Raw genomic sequence first — 22745 nt, 5'->3', positions numbered from 1 at the left:
TTAAAATTGAGCCTGTATCAACGCTAACAGAACTCTCAAAAATGGTCAAAATAATGTCATTTTTTTAGTGAGTTGATTGTTTTGGAATTTTGCAACCGTTTTTAGTCTATATATGGTACGTGAACAAGTAACTTAAAAGATACAATACCTTATTTTAATTTGATGTTCTTTTAAGTGCGGGCCCCCTTTTTTCTCAAATGACCCCCTTTTGAAAAGTTTATGGGCCCGAAGGGCCCCCTGGGAATTTGTTCTAGATTGAACACTGCTTGCTGATGATTATTCATAATTTTTCATATTTTCGTTAATTACATTATAATGGGTGAAGATCCAAATATCCCAGAATTAATTTGATTTAAGAGTATAGAGTTACTATTTGGCATTGTTACTTACTTTTATAGGGTATTTTACATAGATGCTGCAATTACATGTTATTTTTACTTTTGATGTAACTTTTATGCAGGAGAAAAAGAAGAAATCAGCTGAAGAGTTGACCCAGATGCAGGAGGGCATGAAAAAACTACAGGATAGGATGGTTGAGGTGAATTTATGACTTTATTCAAATGATAATATGATGTGAAGTCTAGTTAACAAATTTTCATGTATTGCCATGCGGAAAGTGGCCTATATCAGTTTGAGAACTATATAACAAACTGAAGAATACATGTATTGTAGATTTTGTACAATTTATTTAAGAGGCCTGTTTGAAGATATATAATTTTTGAAACAGGTATCTGGGTTTAATCCTTCAATGTCAGATACTGACAAATACATTGCATCAGAGTGATTTGTGTTTCATTTGTCATATTGTCAAAGCATGAGTATTAATGACTTCTTTTGATATAAATTTCTTATACATGTAGATTGATGAAAAAGTGAAAGAACTTGATACAGTTATATCCGAGCTTGAGAGAAAGAGAGACGAGGAGTCGGGCAGTGTGATGAAGAAACTTGAAGATACACTGTCAGAGAACAAGAAACTAGAAGCACTCGCACAAAGTGCTGTTGATGACAAAAAAGATGGTCTGAAGGCAGAAAATAAACGAAAGAAAGAATTGACAAAAAATTCAAATGATGTAAGGATTTTATGTTTGACAAGTAATATCTATATTTTTTTTGAATTTCTAAAAGTTATTTTTGGTTTCCTGTATTTAGCTGCCAAATTTGTCAAATTCTGTTAACAATTTTGTAGATATCAAGATAACTATGTAAGTTGGTCAGCAAAGAGTATAGTCGGAATGGACTGAAAAGACATGCAGTCTTGCTGAGGGGCCTGGCCCTACACTGATTGATAACTGTTGTTTCCAGCATTCTAAGAGATCAGAGGCATAAAGTAAATCAATTAAAAATGTAATGAATTTATGTTTTGAATTATTAACGTGATTGAAACAATTTCTATCCTAGAATACATCAGCAATAAAGGGAAGGGAGAAGGACTTAGAGAAGATAGCAAAGGAGTTGGAATCTCTGCAGAAACAGAGCGAGGCTGATCAGGATGCTCATGTTGCTGCACAGAAACACTACCAAGCTGTCAGTGCTGGGCTGTCTAGTAATGATGATGGACAGGCTGCTACTCTCAATGATCAACTTATTAGTGAGTGATATTATTTCGGATTTATTATACATTCTACTCTTTCATTATTTTACAGTACTTACAAGTTGAAAAATGCTTAATGTTACAAAATCATACCTTAGTAAAGTTCTTGGTATTTTCTTGGTAATTGAGAAGAATATTAATGAACAAAATTGAACTTCTTTGTGATCACTTTTAAATTCCTTAATAATTTCCTGCTAATACATAGAATATGATTACAATGAAAATTGTTTAAGAGTTTCCAAGACTGATCATATGTGACAAGTAATTTTGTGAGGTAGGTAATAAGTTTGTTTTCATGATACAGCTTTTTTTGTCGTACGATCAGTTTGTTTATATTTTTTTTGCAACAAGTAGTCTCAACTATCCTGTATTATGTTTGCTAATCAATGATTTATTTTAAACAGCTGCTAAGAGTGAGATCAGCAACGCAGAGACAGAAGCTAAACAAGCTGCTATGAAGTAAGTAGAGTTGGTCCAGGGATTATATTGTATGCCTCTCCACTCAAAGATTATAGGTTGAACGTTCAAGCCCTACTCTTGTTAAAACCATGCTTCCTCATATGATACCAGTACTGGATTTATAGTTAAAAAACTTTTTTCATAGCTTTGTCTTAAATCTCGAGGGTTTTAAATTGGTCACCGTCAGTGAACATGTGTGCCAGTATGTGACCAATCAAGTACCTGAGATTTGAGTTTGAGCTGAGAAAATTTCTTTATAACCTAGAACACTGGTTAGTTCCAAGAAGATGGTTAAAAGTGGTTTATTTCACAATCAAGCTGAGAGCATATTTGAACTTAACTAAGATATTCTGCTTGTATATTGTAATGTTAGTTGTTACACAGTATCACTTATGATTGTAAAGTTATAATTTTTAAAAAGTGGGCAAATAATCACAAAGACCATCTCTAAAAAGTAAATGGAAATGTAATTGCCATGGAAAAAAAACTTGCATGTTATTTAACTAGTATATATTTTTAGAAAATAGAAGGGTTTGTTGTAGTTGTCTTTTTTTCTTAAGAGAAATGTTTTGTAGTTTATAAAATTTATTATTTAAAAAGGAATTAAATATGCTGAAACTGTTCATGAGTGCTTAGAATTGTATTTTTTTTAGTCATTTATTGTTAGGGAATATAAAATGCTTAAATTTGTCCAGATGATTGTGTACTTATATATACCTTAAAGTATCTGTCCAACGCAGGGTGATTTGGCCTTTTTGGAAAGATAGTGTCATCAGAAAATAAAATTATATTATTGATCCATATTTGTACATAAAACTAGGTGATCATACCTTTCTTACTGCTAGAAATACCAGCTTATTAAATGTTTGTTACTTATCCAGTTATAGTCTATTGCTGTTGCAACATCTTATTTTATATGTGGGTAAGCAACTTTATTACAACATTTCAGGTTAAAACATGCTCAGCAGGAGTTAAAGAAGAAGGAATCAGATTTAAAGAAGACAGAACAAGGCTATAAAAAGGACAAACAAGCTTATGATAATGTTGCCCAAAACTTGAACAAATTAGAGGTAACAATTTATATATCAGTGTCTGAACAAATACATAGATACATGTATAAAATAAATAAAAGTATCAAGATTATAATAGAATTCTGTTACAATACTGTTTGCCATATCTAGGCTATATATTAGAAATTGAAATATTTTTATATAATAAGTAAGCTTAGGAAGAAGGAATTTTAGAAGTTGATATATTAATAATGGCTAGTATTTGTATTTAAAATAGAGGTTTAGCAAGTGTATATCTGGACAAGACTTAACTGTTGATTGCTAGATTTCAATATCTTGGAAAAGCTTTAATGCAGTAATGGATAATATTGGCACCCATAACTCTTTAACATTGATTTTGACAGAATTATGGCCTGTTTTAAATATAGACAATCTACACTATCCAGACTCTTGTTTTACTATCAAGCACTAAGAATAGTTGAGCACACTGTACCACTGACAGCTGTTGTTACCTATGCAATATCCAGCTTATATCCCAATATGTTAATCATTGTTCATTATTTTTAAATGACTAACATAGATTTTTACTGTTACACATACAGTTGACTCTCAATAAGTCAAAATCGCTTTACTCAAAATTCCGCGTTAGTCGAAGAATTTCTAAAGTCCCGTCAAATTTCCTTCTTTATCTTTGTATTTTAACTCCGCTTAGGTCAAATTTTGACTTACCGAGACTCCTGTTTAGTTGAAAAGAAAATTTGGTCCCGTCAATTAAAGTCCAACATATTTTCATCTTAATTAGTCGAAGTGTGAAAACAGCCGACCGACATCAAGTTGAGATGTTGTCACTCGTGATTCACACGTTTCATGGTAATTTTAATTGCCGGTCATCATGTATTATTAGCACGTCGTGAAAGTGGCTTTAATCGGTTTCAGGACTTAATTGGTTTTAACAGTTAGATAAGTAAATTAAGATTTAATTAATTTAATTGTGCCAGCCTAGGTATTGATGTGTGTTTTCAACGTAAATGACATTTTTATAATTAATTTTCCGTCATATTGCATACATTGATATGTACTTCTGGTTCACGATAGTTGCTACTTTCGTTTTCGTCCGATGATCAATTTACTTCAAACATTAGATAAATTGTTGTTGAAATAAATGTGTTATTGTTCTTTTATTGTAATGAATTATAATGAGTGAGTATTAAAAGCATGTGCATTACTGATGAATACTGACACACTTGCATTTATGTCATTGCTACGAATGCTTGTGTTTATATTTCACTATTAATATACATGCATTAAATTTTGAATAATATATTTTTGTTCATTTATAATTTGTATTTGTAAGTGGTTTACAGTCATTTCAGCGGTTAAATATTGCAGCATTGTCGCTATCAACAATAACAAACCTACTTCTTTGCACATTCAATCAGGTACATGTATATACATGTACGAATGTCAACGTAATGGCGGCAGATCCACGTTACTCGAATTCCGTTTCTCTCGAAGTAAAATGCCCAGTCCCTTGAATTTCGAGTTATCGAGAGTCAACTGTATATGTAAGTTTTCAGGCATATGCCTGAACCTCAGGTTTTTTGTGTCAAATTTAATCATGTTTTACTATTAGATTATATAGGAAAATTGTTCACTTGTCAAAGATAAGAATAAGTTGATGACTTACACCCACTAATATGTAACTGATTTGATGATTGTAATTGTAATTTCAGGCTGAGTTAAAGAAGTTAAATTATGAGGAAGGTAAAGATGAGATGCTGGAAACACAAAGACGAACATTATCTCAGGAAGTGAACAGGTTACAGGATAAAATGGAAACACTTGAAGCCAGGTAAACTCTGATTTCATTTGAAGTTTTAAAAAGAAAAGAAGAAAACAATAGAAAAGTCTACTTCTTTTCTTAATTATTTAGCTTGTCTGTTACGTTGGACAAACCTTTACTGTTCTGCACTAATTTTTCTTTGATCTCATGTTATTAATAGCATTAGCTACCTTTAACTTACATTACATGTATAACATAGAAATGTTGTGGGTTTTTATGCCACCGCAGCATCTGCGATGCGGTGGCATATAGCGATTCACCTGTGTGTGTGTTTGTGTGTGTGTGTGTTATATAGATTATATAGTGAACTTAAAAAATCTTCTTGTGAAAAACCACTAGTCCAATTTCAACCAAACTTGGCAGGATTGTTCCTTGGGTGAAGGGCTTCCAAAGTTGTTCAAAGAATTTCATTCCATGCAGAAATCTGGTTGCCATGGCAACCAAAAGGAATTATAAGAATAAATTAAAAAAATCTTCTTGTAAAGACTCAAAAGGCTTAGAGCTTAGATATTTTGCATAAGGCATTGTCTGGTAGACCTCTAACAAGATTGCTCATATTATAGCCCTGGGGTCAAAATTGCCCCCGCCCTGGGGGTCATTGATTTTCAATATATACATATAGTAAAAACTTAAAATACCTCTTTGTAAAAACCCAAAAGGCCTAGAGCTTAGATATTTTGCATAAGGCATCATCTGGTAGACCCTTACCAAGATTGTTCAAATTATAGCCCTTGGGTCAAAATCGGCCCCGCCCCGGGGTCATTGATTTTCGCTATATGTACATATAGTAAAAACTTAAAATACCTTCTTGTAAAGACCCAAAAGGCCTAGAGCTTAGATATTTTGCATAAGGCATTGTCTGGTAGACCTCTACCCAGACTGTTCAAATTATAGCCAGAGAGTCAAAATCGGCCCCGCCCCAGGGGTCATTGGTTTTCCTTATATGTATATAGTAAAAACTTACAAAAAATTCTTCTAGCAATTGACAAATGCTAGAGGTTAGATATTTTGCATGAAACATTGTGTTGTAAACCTCTAGCAAGATTGTTCAAATTATAGCCCTTGGGTCAAAATTGCCCCGCTTTGGGGGTCATTGATTTCAATATATACATATAGTAAAAAATAAAAAAGTCTTATTGTCTGAAGGTACAAGGCTTATAGCTTTAATATTTGTTAAATAATATCATCTAAAGGTACTCTACCAAAGTTGTTCAAATTTTGCCTCTTGTGTCAAAATAAGCCCCGCCCCTGGGAGCCATAGGTTTATCTTATATGTATATAGTTAAAACTTAAAAAATCATCTTCTCTAAATTTACAAAGGATAGAGTTAAGATATTTTGCATGAAACATTGTGTAGTGAACCTCTAGCAAGATTGTTCAAATTATAGCCCTGGGGTCAAAATTGGTTCCGCCCCGGGGGTCATTGATTTTCATTATGTACATATAGTGAAAAAAAAAATATTTTTGTCTGAAGGTTCAAGGCATAGAGCTTTGATGTTTGATATATAATATCATCTATAGGTCCTCTACCAAAGTTGTTCAAATGTCAAAAATTGGCCCTGACGAGGGGCAGTGATTCTCATTATGTACACGTAGTAAAAACAGAAAATAAAACAAATGTTTTCTGAATGGGAGAAAGCTATAGCTTAGATATTTGACTTGAAATGTTGTTTGATGGACCTGTTTGAAGATTGTTATTAAACCCTTGGGTCAAAATTATGCCTTGCCCAAGGGGACAGTGACCTACTTTCTTGTCCTTTGATGTACAGCAATGACATTTTGACCGTGTGCACAGTTTTAGTTGTAAAATTGAACTTTGACCTAGATTTTGATGATGTGACCTACCTTTTTGTCCTTTGATGTACAGCTATGAAATTTGAACCATGCGGTGGCATAGCATTTTTCTCAAATGCAATCTTGTTTTGTCCTTTTTTTAATAAATTAAGTTTCTTAACTGAATACATTTGTACTTTTCATTATCACAGATTTCCACACCTTCATTTTGACTATAAAAACCCAGAGAAGAATTTTGATCGAAGTAAAGTGTCAGGTTTAGTGTGTAAATTAATTAAAGTAAAAGATGTGAAAACTGCTACAGCACTAGAAGTGGCTGCTGGAGGAAAGGTATAGTTATTTTATTTTGGAAAATTTAAGATATGCATCTCACCATAAAAATGCCTTGGAAGGGTATAAAATGTTTCTATACGGAAACAGAACTGCCATGTTTTACTAAATTAAAATGGCTGATTTACTTTATCTTACTGGCATTTGAATGTGTATATTTAAAGGGGTTGGTGAAAATGGTTGTAATTCACATGACATACAGGAGTCAATAGCTGTTTATCATTAACCTCTTGATAAACAAATTGGCATCTAGTGAAGTAGTTAATGTTGACTGGATCCTGTCAGGTGGAAAGCCAAACTGTTCAGCAAAATGTCAATTGGTGCCAGGAATTATACCCAGGAGAAGAGCCAAATGTTAAGCTCGAAAGTTATCATGACTTTTTGAATTACTAGGATTTTAAGTCCTATAAAACAGTGCAAAAATCTCTTGATATACCATAAGGTAAATAGTGTTTATAGAATACTTTAAGCAAGAAAGCTGTATGTTTGTTTCAGTTGTATAATGTAGTTGTGGACACAGAGCAGACTGGTAAACAGTTGTTACAGAAAGGAGAACTACGTAGAAGATACACCATTATACCTCTCAACAAAATCTCCTCCAGATATATACCAAATGATGTTGTCAAACAAGCTGAAGGACTGGTATGTTATACTCCATATATACTACCAATGATAATTATAACTAGGCTTTAAAGCATACACCAGCCTTTACATCAATTATGGTAACTTTGGGTTGGTCTTGCTGTATTCTATTGGCAGTTGAATTTTTACTACTATAAAACAGGTTTTTGTGTCGCCTCTACGGAGTAGTGGCGACATATAGGGATCACTTCTCCGTCGTCTGTCTGTCCGTCCGTCACAAAACTTGTCCGGACTACTCCTCATAAACTACTGGTGCAATTTCATCTAAACTTTACAGGAATGATCAGTACCAAGTCTAGTTGTGCATATTGTCAGCATTTTCCGGTTCAATGATTTTTGACAGAGTTATGGCCCTTTAATAATTTTTATTTTAAAAGTTTGTCCGGACTACTTCTCTTATACCACTAATGCAATTTCAATGAAATTTTACAGGATTGATCTGTAGCTCAAGTCCTTGCGCATATTGCCCGGGTTTTCCGGTTGAATGATTTTTGGCTGATTTATTGCCCTTTGATAAAAAGGTGTTTTTTTCTGTGTGTTGCCAGATACACAAAAGCTTGTCTGGACTACTCCTCATAAACTTCTGGTGCAATTTTATCCAAACTTTACAGGAATGATCAGTACCAAGTCTAGTTGTGCACTGTCCCTCTGTCTGTCCGTCTGTCACAAAACTTGTCCCAACATGAAATTGGCCATCATGAGGCGACACATGTGATCACTGATCGCTCTTGTATTTGCAATGGTTAACTTTTTGTATGTAAATTGTATAAAACCTCTAAAGAGGCAATGGAAAGTTCTGTATTCAAGTCAAAGCAAGTCCATTACACAAATTTAGCAGGAATATGCTTTAATAGATTGTTTGGGGTGGAGGTACGAAACTTATTTTTTCTGTATTGTTTTGTAAATATAAGTAATTTTGCAAGAGTTCTTGTGTGATTGTGAATTTTTTCAGTCAATTGTCATGCCAGTGTAATTTTGTCTCACTGTATTTCCATTTAGGCCTAAAAAAAAAATTGTTTTGTTAGGGTAACATGCTCTCAAGGAATAGGTAGGGTAGGTCGGATTTTTTTTTTTTTTTTTTTTATTCACCAGTATATTGAAATGTAGATATGGAAATTTCTGACATCCCTCCCGGGTGGCACAAATACATCCCTTCTATGTTTTCAAAAGACATTTTAGGTGAAACAATCTTAAACTCTCGGCGTTCTGCCATTTGGTGAAGATCACACGCCGTTTTACAAATAATGACGATGTGATCCGCCATTTTGTAACTAAGAGCGGCGATAAAACCTGTACCGTACCGTACCTCAATAATATGGTATTTTCATCTGTTTTTTTTTTTTTTTTTTTTGACACGAAAAAAACGGTAGGGTCGGCGTATATTATTAGGTAGGGTCGGGTGACCCGAACAAAACAATTTTTTTTTTAGGCCTTATGAAAAATATTTGTTCATCTTTCAGTTGTTTGGTACATCATGCCAAATATCTCATTAGCAAGCCAACTAAAAAAAAATTCTTTTACTGGAACAAAACCAGTATGTCAGATGATCAGTCATTTTCTTGAAATACATGTATTAACCACTATTATAGATAATTTCTAAAAAAAAAAAATATTGTTTATACTTGCCAGACAAATCAGAAGTAAACACAAATTTGAGAAGAATAAGAAATTCGGCAAAAGCATCTGGTTGATATAAACTAAATATGCATCATGTTTTTACTGTTATTGTAACAGTATGTTATTGAAAATCTTTTGTTATTTAATGAAAATGTATTATATTGAACAGGTTGGAAAAGATAATGTACATACCGCCCTGTCACTGATTGGCTTTGACAATAACCTGAAAGCAGCAATGGAGTTTGTGTTTGGTTCAACATTTGTTTGTACGGACATGAACGTAGCTAAAAAAGTTACATTTGATGATAGGATTCAGAAGAGGTCTGTGACACTGGGTGGGGACTCATTTGATCCTGCTGGAACCCTTACTGGAGGTGAGTTAATTGTCATGCTGTAATAAAAATGTTTTCTGTTTGGAAGGTATAGAAGAGTGTAATCTTATCATTTATATCAGAGAATAAAAGTTGTTCTAAACTGTTAATGGGTTGTCAAGGATTTCACTTGAGTTTCTATCTGTATTCAGTCATTTGTTTCTAGATTAGCTCTTAAAGGTATATTTGTTAAACTTTACATTCGGTTAAACTTTTATAGGAAGACACTTTCCTTCATGATGCAACACGTATTTTGTAGACTTAAGCAAAATAGTTGCAACATAAGTGAAATTAAATATAAAGTAGATATATTAATTATTACATTTAATATGATTTATACTGATTCAACCATCTGCGATTTATTATTTATTAGAACTAGTTGTTTTTTTGGTAACAGTATACTTTTCATATGGATATTTTTTCGATACTTTTAAAATTTTGTAAGCAACTGATTATTATACTATATGTAAATGATGTAAAATTTCTTTATTCAGGTGCTAGAGCACAGACGAGTTCTATATTAGAGAAACTTCAAGAATTTACAGAAGTTGAACAGCAACTGAGACAGAAACAAGACCAGCTTGCTAAAGTTGAACAAGAACTTCATAATATAAGAGGTGTTGCACAAAGGTACCTTAAGTTTGTTTGATTTTGTTTTTCAACATAACAACAATTCGAAAATTTTCATCATACTTTTCGTATTTGTTATAAGTGACAAGTTTGTGAAGACAGCAAAAAAAACAAAAAACATATTTGTTAAGAGGAGTGACAAGTTTGTGAAGATTATAAAAAGTTTTCATTAAGGGAAAATGAGTTTTATCCAAACAAAAGCCAAGCAAGAAGCAATTTTGAAATTATTATAATTTGACATAACTTGATTGTTTAAGGTTTACAAAGTTGAAGCAGGAGTATGATCTGAAACAACAGGAAGTAGAACATCTGAAGGAGAAACTAGAACAAGGTTCACATCATCAACAGCTGGAAGAAATCAACACACTCAAGGAAAATATTGGTGAGTCTGGAACATTTTTTTTATAATTTGCTGTGTATATTTCATATTGGGGAAAAATTAATATCTTAAGATTGGTGCCTTATCTTCATTTGATGAGCATTAATAGGTGTAAGTATTGAGTCAGGAACCAAAGTTATAAGCGCAATTCATTTAGTATAACCATGAGTAAAATTGTGTACAAAATGTAAACTTTACTACCAATTTTGTATCAAAGGTTTGGTTTAACATGATAATAAGTGACCAATGTTCAATTTTTTGCAATGAACATTGGATATGTTAAATGATGAATTAATTCAAAATACTTAATGTGAAAAATCCTTGAATGGAACAACTTTAAATATAGTTCCAACAGCCATGTTAAAAGTTCAGTTTAGCCACTGATAGGGAAAAAAATGTGCTAACATTTACTAATATTTAAAAGATTTTGATTTCAGTTGATTATGAAGAAACAGCAAAGAGAACAGAAGAAATAAAGAAGAAAAACTCAACTAAAGTAAAAGATCTGGAGAATAAGATTAAGAATGCCAAACAGATACGAGAGAAAGAGTTGAAAGATGCTGAACAAGCTGTGACAAAAGCCAAGAAAAAGACAGAGGAGTCAAGCAAAATAATGAAACAAAAGTCACAGGTATATTTTTAACTCACCTGTTTCAAAGAAAAAGCCAAACTATAGTGATCACTGCATCGTCATTTTTGCCCTCGTGCAAAATCTTTGCTGTAGCCCATTATTCAAACATTTTATCATTTGATCAACATGAAACTTGGAATACTTGCTTATGACAAGGTGCAGTCGTTAGACAAGGAACATAGTTCTAAAAGTTACCTTTTAGGAATTATGCCCCTTTATAACTTTTTTATAAATTTTTGTCAAAAAAATGATGCCCTTAACAGACGAATGTTTACACCACATGCAGAGCTTTTGTTTATACTCACACTATTGTAAAGCTATTATGCTTTTTTCAAGAATTACAACAAAGAAATGAATACACTGTAATTAAGCAATTAATGCAACCAGAATTGACAAGAATACTAACCAAGGAAAAGTTAATTAACTTGGAATAGAGTAGATTAATATTATTTAGGCATCATTATGTTTTACAAGACAAATATAAGATGCCTGCAGATACAGATTTATATTTGAAATGAATTCAAGTTTCATCATTATTTTAGCTTGTGTTGACATTGTACAACATATAAGTAGATAATCTAAGCACAAAATGTTAAAAAGCTCCATAAATATATTAAAGATATTTTTGTATATATATGTAGGAGGTAGATAGTATAAAGCTTGAAGTTGAGGAATTAAAGAAGGAAATTACCTCATATGATGAACAACTAGCAACAGTTGAAGAAACCATCAAACAGTACCAGTCACAACTTGAAGAACTAGATGGTAAAGCCAGCGAAGCCAAGGTTTGTGTAGATATTTGTATGATTATCTTCTCAAAATATGTCTTAAAATAGTGATCAATATCAATGAACAATTCATCACCAATTTCAAAAAAGGCTAAAAAAAGTATATGAGAATGTCATATGTAAGTGTGGTTATATGTTATACATTTTAATTAACTTAGTTATTTTGCTCAATTAGAGGCTTGACTTTTCTTGAAACCTGTTTGTAGTAACCTTAATGCTGAAAGTTAATAGATACTTCACTTGTTACGGCTAAACACTGTTCAGAATTCAAACTAGATTAGATTGTATATTGGGTAACCCTTTCATTATAAATTCATTTTGTAAAATTATATATGATTTGCTTACAGGAAGTTGTGAAGGCAGCCCAGGAAGAGGTGAATAAACAGAAGGCCCTCCTGAAGGCCTGTGACAAGGATATTGGTGCTAAAGTATCTGAACAAAAAACTCTACAGAAAGAGCATCATAATTCTGAGATTAAAATAAAAGAATTAGATAACAAAATTGTCAAGTTCCAGAAAGACACTAAAGATGCTTCAAAGCTGGTAACTTTTTCTTGTGACTTCTTTTTTATTATTTATGAAATAAAAATAAAGTTTTATTACAACAGCATCCATTAAATTGCATGATTACACAGGGTTCGTACAGTCTTAAAAAGTGCTTAAATTTCAGTCCCTTTCTTAAAAAGTGCTTAAAAATGATAAAAAATGCTTAAAAGTCCTTGAATTTGATAACTCTCTTGAAAAGTGCTTAAAAAGTGCTTAAATTCGCTACAAATGTGCTTGAAAATAATTGAATGACAGACTAGTGTCGGTAAAAATAAACAAATAAAAAAACAAAACAAAAAAAAACCTGATCTTGTTTATGATATATTGAAGTTAGGGGTTTAACAGGGGGCCATACAACAGGGTGGCAGTTAAGTTTGTATTTGTTGCTATCTTTGTTGTTATTCTATAGAAACTGTAGCCAGAAAATGTATTTTCAACAAGAAATGACTTATAAATTAATATTGGTTAAACATTGTGTAGGATATAGACGCAACAAATTGTGCTTGAAAAATGGAAAAACATGCTTAAAAACTGCTTAAAAAGTCCTTGAATTTTGATACTGGATGTCTGTATGAACCCTGTTACAAAGTTTTCAGGCATTTGCCGGAAGTTAAGGGTTTTTTTTCTATTCTTGAAAACTCTCTTCTATATAAAGCTAATTGAAATAATAATAAATTCAGGGTTTTCAAGTTTTCTGACAATTTTTACTTGCATTCATGTAAATTGGCTCCTCCAGAATTTGACTAGCTATTAATTTATAGATAATTAAACTTTTTTTGTTACAAATTTACAAGAAATATGTAAATATGGTGAAATATAAAATTCATATGAAATGCATCAAGATCTGTGATCAATGTAATGCTGTATATGTTTCAGTTTGTGATCTTTCATTTGTAGGGGAGGGGGAAAAGTCAAAACTATGAGCATTTAACACAAAAATATGATACAAAGAACATGGGGTTCAATTTAGGACAAAAGTTGCAATGAACCTAACTTTATATTTGATGTTTATGTTTTATAGGTGGAGCACATGCTTGAGACATATGAGTGGATAGTAGACGAGAGGAAGCAGTTTAACCAGCCAAACACAGCGTATGATTTTAAGGTTAATGATCCAAAGGAAAGTGAGAGAAGAATTCAGAAATTGACAGAGACAAAAGAGAAACTAGCGAGGAATGTTAACATGAGAGCCATGAATATGTTAGGAAAAGCTGAGGAACAGGTAATCTTAATTCTGTATCCTGCTTAGATTTTTACTAGGCATTTCTAATTTATTTGTATTCACAGTGACAAGAAAGTGAAATATACATGTATATTCACTGGAAAAGTATAACATCCCAAATGAACATTCTGATTTTATCCAATAATTGATCAATGTGCTGTCAGTCCACTTATTAATCATTAAAGTAAGATAAGGCATTATCACGCAGCTTTTGGAGGCAGGGTATATTGCTTTATTAGTGTGTTGGTAGGTACATCAGACCTTTTTTATCAGTTCAAAGAAAATGTTTGGTCTACATTAGGGTAAGTGGACATGACAGTTGTGTTGATGAACCCTTTTGATTTTAGGTAGGTTTTCCTTGGAAGATTGATCATAACTTGAAGATGACATCTGTTGATTTGTGATCAGTTTGTGAAAGGTCAAGGCTGCTTTGACTTTCACCACAAACAGCTTGTCTAATTATGTCTCCCCCACCTCGGGGGGAGACATATTGTTTTTGCCCTGTCCGTCCGTCCGTCCGTCCGTCCGCACTCACAGGAGAGTAATTATGTGGCTAGAGGGACAATAGGTAACTGTTCTTTCTCTTTGATGTCATTCATTCCGTAATGCTTTTATGTGGCTATTTTCTTTTGTGTGGCTAAAAAGAACAATAGAGAGAACAATAGAGTAGCCACATAATTACTGTCCTGTGAGAACGTCCGTCAGTCCGTCCGTCCATTCTTCGTTTCCGGACGATAACTAGAGTTCCTTTTGACCTACAGCTCTCAAACTTCATAGGATGAATGGTCTTATTGAGCAGATGATCCCTATTGTTTTTGGGGTCAGTAGTTCAAAGGTCAAGGTCACAGTGACCGTTGGTCAATTTCTCGTTTCCGGATGATAACTAGAGTTCCTTTTGACCTACAGCCCTCAAACTTCATAGGATGATTGGTCTTATAGAGCTGATGATCCCTATTGTTTTTGGGGTCAGTAGGTCAAAGGTCAAGGTCACACTGACCGTTGGTCAATTTCTCGTTTCCGGATGATAACTAGAGTTCCTTTAGACCTACAGACCTCAAACTTCATAGGATGATTGGTCTTATTGAGCAGATGATCCCTATTGTTTTTGGGGTCAGTAGTTCAAAGGTCAAGGTCACAGTGACCGTTGGTCAATTTCTCGTTTCCGGATGATAACTAGAGTTCCTTTTGACCTACAGCCCTCAAACTTCATAGGATGATTGGTCTTATAGAGCAGATGATCCCTATTGTTTTTGGGGTTAGTAGGTCAAAGGTCAAGGTCACAGTGACCGTTGGTCAATTTCTCATTTCCGGATGATAACTAGAGTTCCTTTTGACCTACAACCCTCAAACTGGGGGGAGACATATTCAAAATGTAATACCTGGTTAAAAACAAACAGTTTAGGAAGCATCTTCTCATACAACCTTAACAATAGAAACCATCCATAGACAGCCTTCATTGAAGTGACTACCGGGTATTTACATTATCTTATCTCCATTTCCATTCCTGTTTCCATTCACATTTATTCTCAGCAGTGGGGGAGACATGCGCTTTTTTACAAAAGCATCCTCTAGTTTATTACTTGATAACAGTTGACCTACATTCCCCAGATAATCTCTATCTCTAATACCATTCTTACCCATGTTTTATCCTCCAGTACCAAGATTTGATGAAGAAACGAAAGATTGTGCTCAATGATAAAGCCAAGATTTCTGCAGTTATTCTTGAACTTGATGAAAAGAAAAATGAGGCATTGAAGAAAGCTTGGGAACAAGTCAATAAGGTATTGTAATTTCTTCAATCAAAATTAGCACTGTCTTTAATGTGTTATTCACATAGCAACTGTCTGTCATTGGTTTGACAAATGAATTTACTTAAAATACATGCCCTAGTATGGTTGCAAATTTATTTTGATATTAATGCAGGGATTTTTTTTTTTTTTTTTGGCTTATTTTCTAGCCGATATTCGGTTATACCCAATTGAAAATAGTATACTAATTTCCCAGTTCACAGGAAAAAATTCCCAATTGCAAGTTACAAAATAAAAATAATGAATAACAAATTCTAAAATCTTTGAAAATTAGGGCTTCTTCACTGTTATGGTGTTTAAATGCTTGAAGATGCCATCCTAGACAGGGCTTTTTTGCATTCATTTAATCACTGCATAATTTGTCATGCATTTTTCCCCAAATTTTAACAAAACATCAATGAATTTCCAATTCCATGGGTATGGGTCATGTTCCCCAAAATACTGGGGAAAAAACCTGTAATGGGCATATTTTACTCTGCAATGTCTACCTGCCTACAAACAACTTGAAACATAATACAATTGGGGAATATAGACTTATTATGAAATACACTATTATTTTACAATTCACCCTTAGATGAAAACTTTGATTAAACATGTTGAAATGTGACCTTGACATTTACTTAAACCACCCTGACCAACATGTAGGTCATATTTTAGATCTTGAATTTTACACCATACCGGGATATTTATTATATCGTTCATACATGGAATATTTCTTGTTGAAAGCTGTGTATAGACCCTTTCATTTAAGACCGTATTCAAGTTGTCGCCCTTGGATGACGTCATTGGGGGATACGGTGGACAATGCCGATACGATAAAGTACAATAATAGAGGGATATAAAGATCTTAATCATTTCTCTTGTAAGGTTGGCAGATTGAAATTGCCAAAATTTGTGTAATTGAATAAGATATTACATAAAAAGGATGGTGAAATTAATAAAAATGTTTACTTTAATAAGGTTAACGATTTGTTTTAATAGTAGACCATATTGCTGGCTAACTGACCATTTTCGTTAGATTCTTAATAATGAAAATTTTTCCAGGCAGTTAAATCGTACTAACTTTTCCAGAGATATAGATAATGTATCTATGTCTCTGCTAATATACAATGCCCAAAAGATATTTTGAGTTTCAAAAATGTAAGGATTCTGTGGTTTCGAAAAACGGCTTTATTAAAAATCATTTTGATTTAAGCATGACTTAGACAAAGAAAAACAACAATATTATTTTTTGTTATTTAAAAAAAAATGTAAAGGCATAAAAAGTAAAAATTCTTTTGAATGTACATGACTGTATACTATTTGTGTCGGCAAAAAATGCACTCTCAAAAATCGTACATCCCACCAATATATTTAAGCTGCTAAAGTGATATTTTCAAATTGATACTTTTTTATTCATACTCTGCTTATCAAATATTCAAAAAAATAATAATAAAAATTTTACTTATTTTTGACTGTGCCAGTTGGTAGGACTCTGGATCGAGTGTCAAATCGGTAAGGCATGACCTATAAAGTCCCTAGGATGATCCATAACAAAACTCGGACTATAAAATTTTTTGACAACTAACAAAAGTGACGTAATCTGGTGTAATGTTATAACTCTAAAAAATGCACCCTGGTGATTTATGATATCACAGGCAAGTGCTGCTTGTATATACAACATATGCACCCTTTTAATTAATATGTTACGGCCCAGTGGTGCTTATATATACACATCTATATATCAATGAAATAAGTTACTAGGAAAAGGTCTTTATTTTTATAACCATAAGAATAATTTTTAATATCAAAATTATTTTATTATCGTTTGTTGCGAATCTAAAATTATAAAAGTCAATGCCACATGGTTTTCGTTCTTTCCAGACTATTTATATAATTATATCCTTCACTGGTTCTTTGAAATATTTTTATACGGCATAGGCCTAATGAAAAAGAATCAGTAACTATTGACAGAATGAATTCTGTTGTTGTTCTATTAAAGCTTGAAAAACAGGACATTGGCAATCTTATTTTCATGTTTGTCACAAATACGCCAGAATTTTCTAAATGGCAGAAAATATCACAGAAAACTAGAAAACGGCCATTTAAATTTATAATAGGCAATTTCAGTGCGTATGGGTGTTTATAAAATATTAAAATTTGTTTTAGTTACTAGCTTTTTATCCTGGCATTAGAGAAAATCTAGATCTAATTAATAAATATACTGTATTCACTATGAAATTTCACTGTTTCACTCCGTAGCGAGAATTAATCTCAATCTTTGTTTTTGTATTTTTTTCTATTGTCTTGATATTGAATATATGTATGCATGCGTAAATTTTTACATGTTATAATCATAATTGAACGATCAGTATTTACGCATTTAACTTTTCAATAAGCTAACACTCTATGCGGCCTGCATAGTTTTATCCCCCATTTACGTCACATCCGGTAAGGGAAGTAGCTCTTCCCGGACTGTTATCGCTTAAATGAAAGGGTCTATATAACAGTTACATGTTATATTTCTTTTGAATTAGGATTTTGGCAGTATATACTCCACCCTGCTGCCAGGTGCTCGAGCCAAACTTGCTCCACCAGAAGGTCAGTCAGTGCTGGATGGTTTAGAGGTGAAGGTTGGTTTTGGGGATGTATGGAAAGATTCTCTCTCAGAATTATCAGGAGGTCAAAGGTAATTAACTTTAAATAATGTTACATTGTATATTGTGATGTTTGGTATATTAACCTCAACAGGACATGTAAATCATGTCTTCCTTAAAGTAAAATGTAATTGATAACTCAGTTCCTCTCTTCACATATGGAAAGGAAACTTGTTAGAAATAGAATATAAACCATCCAACTGCATCGACAGTTGACTATAGTTATCTTTCCTTATTTTCTGATCTGAATTTATACTTTGCTGTATCTCCCCAACACTAATATTTTTTGTATCCTTGTCAAGTTGACACATGACCCTAGTAGTATTAATTTAACATGAAATACAATAAAATGTCTGTAATTTTTGTTACACTATGATAAAATGATATTTTTCAGGTCCCTGATTGCTTTGTCTCTCATCTTGGCTATGTTGCTGTTTAAACCAGCTCCTATTTATATCTTGGATGAGGTGGATGCAGCACTTGATATCTCACATACACAAAATATAGGACAGATGATCAAATCTCACTTCAAACATTCACAGGTACTCTTATCTTAGTCGTAACTTCTATTAGACTTTAAATAGGTTTATGTCTAGCTTCAGATTCTTTGAAAATTCTCTACTTATGATATGGTAACTGTTGTTGGGCGTTTGTTTAACATATGGGCCACCAGCCATAATGATAATTTATGATATAAGTGTGTAAGTATCTTTTTGCTTGTGTAGCCGAGTTCTGTTGAGCAGAATTTGGATGACTTGATGTTTCACAACTTCACAAGCCTATGCAGTGATTATTTTACCATTATTTTACAGCTGAATAAAGGATGTTTCCCCTAGCCCAAAATAGGTATATTTTCCTCCAAAAATGAAAATATTTTCCCCAAATGCCCTCAGTGTGCACATTCTGCACCAAAATATATCAGCTAAAAGACAATGGTGGTTCTTATAGAAAGCCTCTGCTATGAACCATGTATGTTAGATTGGATTGAAATTGAAATTTTATAAAATGTGTGGGTAAATTCTATTCTCGGTGGGAATTTGATTTCCCCTTTTCTGATTTATCCACGATATTTTCCCCTTCAGAAAGCCAGAGGTTGTTTTGAAAATTAAAAAGAAAATCATTGCTATGCCATTACAAGATATTGTTTACATTTTGGATGTTAGAAGTTTCAGAAAAATGAAAGGTTTTAACATGGAATCCACACATTTTGGTTGTCATTTATTGGTTTAGAAAGAAGAAATCTGTTTGACAAATGACCAGTTTGAATATTATTTCACAAGGTAAATGTATAATTCTATTTCCAGATGTTTATTCATACAGACTGAATTTGTATATTTCTTCTATTGCAGTTCATAGTTGTCTCTCTTAAAGACGGAATGTTCAACAATGCCAATGTTTTGTTCAAGACAAAGTTTGTAGATGGTGTATCAACAGTAACTAGATATGTACAACACGCAAACAAATCAAATGATGGTAAAGAAAATAACACTGCTGCAAATGCTAAAAAGAAACAAGCCGGAGCTAATAAGAGGGCCAGATTAGAGGAAGTGGCATAGTGACAGGCTGAATTTTCTTGCTTACTGGTTTTTTTTGCTGCTATGTTGAGGGTATAAATAAACTAGCGTGTAAAGCCTGTACCACTACAGATAAAATGTGATTTAAGATTGACTGTCATATATCAGTGATATACAAAGATGATTGTTTATCAAAAGTAACATGCGCGTACAGGAAATAATACGGTTAATTTATTCATTCAGTTTTGTAAAATGTGAAGGACTTGTAAGACAATTGCAAAGAAGTTTTTCTAACATTAATACTTGCGCTATTTCTGAAATTGACATATAGAAATGGTTTTAGCTATGGATAAAACAAATTTTTATTATTTAATTTTGATTATGAGACTTCCGTCTAAATTGTCAGAAATATTATTTTTGAGGGTTGTTTGATAACTTCGTAGAATTGGTTTGTAAAATTAAAACTGCTTTAATTATCAAGCTTAAAATAAACGATTCATGGTAAAATTAAATGCAGTTTCAAATGAGAGTAACTTCATGTTTGGAAAAAAAGAAAAACCTGGTTAATTAAGAACACTTTGGTTACTATATGATTATTATAGTTATGATATAATCAAAATCTCAGTAGGTACAATATTTTCATGTAAAGTTGATTAAGTGATTATTTTCTTGTTGATGTATTTTAATTTCCAAACAACCAGAAGATAAATAATAGTTATTAAGAAATTCTGCAAATTCACTGCAGTTTTTGTCATATCTGTTTGACTGATCATATTTATCTCCCTATCACTCTATCTTTCATCACCTTTAATATCATAATTATGTATTCATTAATTACATTACATATTTTTAGACAGAATGACAGTGCAATACGAATGTTTGTAACCATATATATTCTTGAGTAAATGCAATAATAAATGTAAATGTTCAAAATTTCAGTGGAGTTTGTTATTTTTGTGTTGACTCTTCAGAGTAGTGGAGACAGATAGGGATCATTTCTACGTCGTCGTCTGTCCGTTCTACTCCTTAGAAACTTCTAGTGCAATTTCATTCAAACTTTACAGAAATGATCAGCACCGACTAGTTTTTCATATCATTGGCATTTTCTGGTCCAATTATTTTTGTCAGAGTTATAGCCCTTGATTTATTTTCACTTTTAAAATTTGTTCACACTACTCTTGTACAACTAATGCAATTTCAATGAAACTTTACACAACTAATTGATAGCAAGTACTTGCATACATTACACAGGTTTTCCGGTTGAATAATTTTTTGGCCGAGTCATGGCCCTTGAATAAAAAAATCCATTTCACCCCATTAATGATTTTTGTGTCTCCAGCTACACAGTACATGGTTCGCACGGGCCTTGAAAAGTCCTTGAATTTGGTTTCAACCTTGAAAAGTCCTTGAATTCAGGGTTGCCTTGAAAAAACACTAAAATTGTCCTTGAATTTCAGTAAACCCCCTTGAATTTCGGTAAAATGCCTTGAAAATCCAAAAGGGACGGTATAAAACCTGTCGCTGTAAAGGTCAGGCAAATTTTCCGCTACAAAATCGGACATGTGAACGAAGGCAGCCCGATCGAGTGCGCCCATTTGGATCTGTTTTAGTAGTGTTTAGCCAGCGTTACGGTTTTGGCACGGATTTTAACAAGCACTTGTGTATGACGTCATCGCAAATTGTGTACAAAATGTCAGCTTCCATTGCGAAGTAAAAAATGGGAAAATACACTAAGAAATGTACGTTTCAGCTCAAATGGCTTCAACAATACAGTTGGGTAAAACAAGTTATACAAGACCCACGAAAAGCACAATGCACCATGTGTATGAAAACCATCGATTTGTCGCAAATGGGAGAGAGTGCATTAACATCGCATGCGAGGGGTGCAAAGCACCTAAAAAATCTAGACATCAAGTCGTCATTGACGAAGTGTGGCCTTGCATTTGTCAGACAGGAAGGAACTATAAATGTCAAAACTGAAAATTGCAGTAGATCTGATTCAAATAATAACATTTTGCCATCCCTATCCACAACGGAAACTGTGCATGACATGACAATACCACCCCCACCCACTTCTAGTAATCATTGATTTGTGACTGAATCAAACATTCTAAGAAAGGGCTTCAAAGAAAAGAAACTGGAAGTTGAGGAAATTGGAAGAGAAATCCAAAAAAGAAAGGAAAAACTAGATAGAGTTGTGTGAATTTACTCAATCACCTATATGTTACAGTTTTGGTGTTCATATATTCTACTGTCTGTGCTGATTTTCTTAATATAGTCACTGTTTTGCAATTCTAGTCATTTGAACCTTAAATTGAAATACACATGTTTTATTTACATGTTTTATATCACAGATATGGTTGTAAAAGTATAATTTTAAATAAGATCAATTGCAATAAAAATGTATATCACAGATATGGTTGTAAAAGTATAATTTTAAATAAGATCAATCGGGAAAAAAATGCCTTGAAAATGACAATTTTACCTTGAAAAGTCCTTGAAAAGTCCTTGAATTTTGATTTGAGAATTTGGTATGAACCATGCAGTAGCTGCAACATGCAACTGGCATCATGAGGCAACACATGTTCAATGATCGCTCTTGTCGTTCCATTTATAACACTTTACTCGATTAAACAATTTAGCTTATTCATCTGTATGCTAGAAAAATGGAGTGAAATTAGAAGACAAAATAAAAAGTATCCTCTCTATGACCGGATTTTATGTAGTTTAAAGTGAATATACTGAGGTAAGGTTGAAGCAGGTATAGAATTTATAATGCACTCGTTGCAGACACAAAATTTTCTGAATTTTGACCTTCAATTGTGACCTTGAGCTGGCCAAACAGCGGCTTAGGCTGTACATCAACTTGAAGTGAACTTAGAGACAAGGTTTACTGAAACGCTTCAGGGATATAGAATTACAGAGCAGACGA

The 22745-nt window shown here is 32.9% G+C and overlaps 1 protein-coding gene across 1 annotated transcript in view; it reads left to right on the top strand.

The window, feature by feature from the left end:
• Window positions 1-20751, top strand: part of LOC132716047 (structural maintenance of chromosomes protein 2-like) — a 35331-nt gene extending 14580 nt beyond the window's left edge. Inside the window, 19 exon segments of the mRNA XM_060699193.1 lie at window positions 461-538; window positions 861-1073; window positions 1402-1591; window positions 1999-2053; window positions 3003-3123; window positions 4797-4915; window positions 6892-7030; window positions 7526-7672; window positions 9459-9663; window positions 10155-10290; window positions 10548-10672; window positions 11107-11300; window positions 11942-12085; window positions 12436-12630; window positions 13655-13855; window positions 15511-15636; window positions 18180-18331; window positions 18694-18841; window positions 19649-20751. Of these exon segments, the coding sequence (XP_060555176.1) occupies window positions 461-538; window positions 861-1073; window positions 1402-1591; window positions 1999-2053; window positions 3003-3123; window positions 4797-4915; window positions 6892-7030; window positions 7526-7672; window positions 9459-9663; window positions 10155-10290; window positions 10548-10672; window positions 11107-11300; window positions 11942-12085; window positions 12436-12630; window positions 13655-13855; window positions 15511-15636; window positions 18180-18331; window positions 18694-18841; window positions 19649-19855 (2895 nt within the window). The 3' untranslated portion in view covers window positions 19856-20751.
• Window positions 20752-22745: the final 1994 nt, after the last annotated feature.

The sequence above is a fragment of the Ruditapes philippinarum genome, unplaced genomic scaffold, assembly GCF_026571515.1.
Source record: "Ruditapes philippinarum isolate M1 unplaced genomic scaffold, ASM2657151v2 ctg1537_1_1_1_1, whole genome shotgun sequence".
In the NCBI taxonomy this organism is placed as follows: domain Eukaryota; kingdom Metazoa; phylum Mollusca; class Bivalvia; order Venerida; family Veneridae; genus Ruditapes; species Ruditapes philippinarum.
Note: the sequence above shows the minus strand (reverse complement) of the source record. Positions and strands in the feature narration are given on the sequence as shown.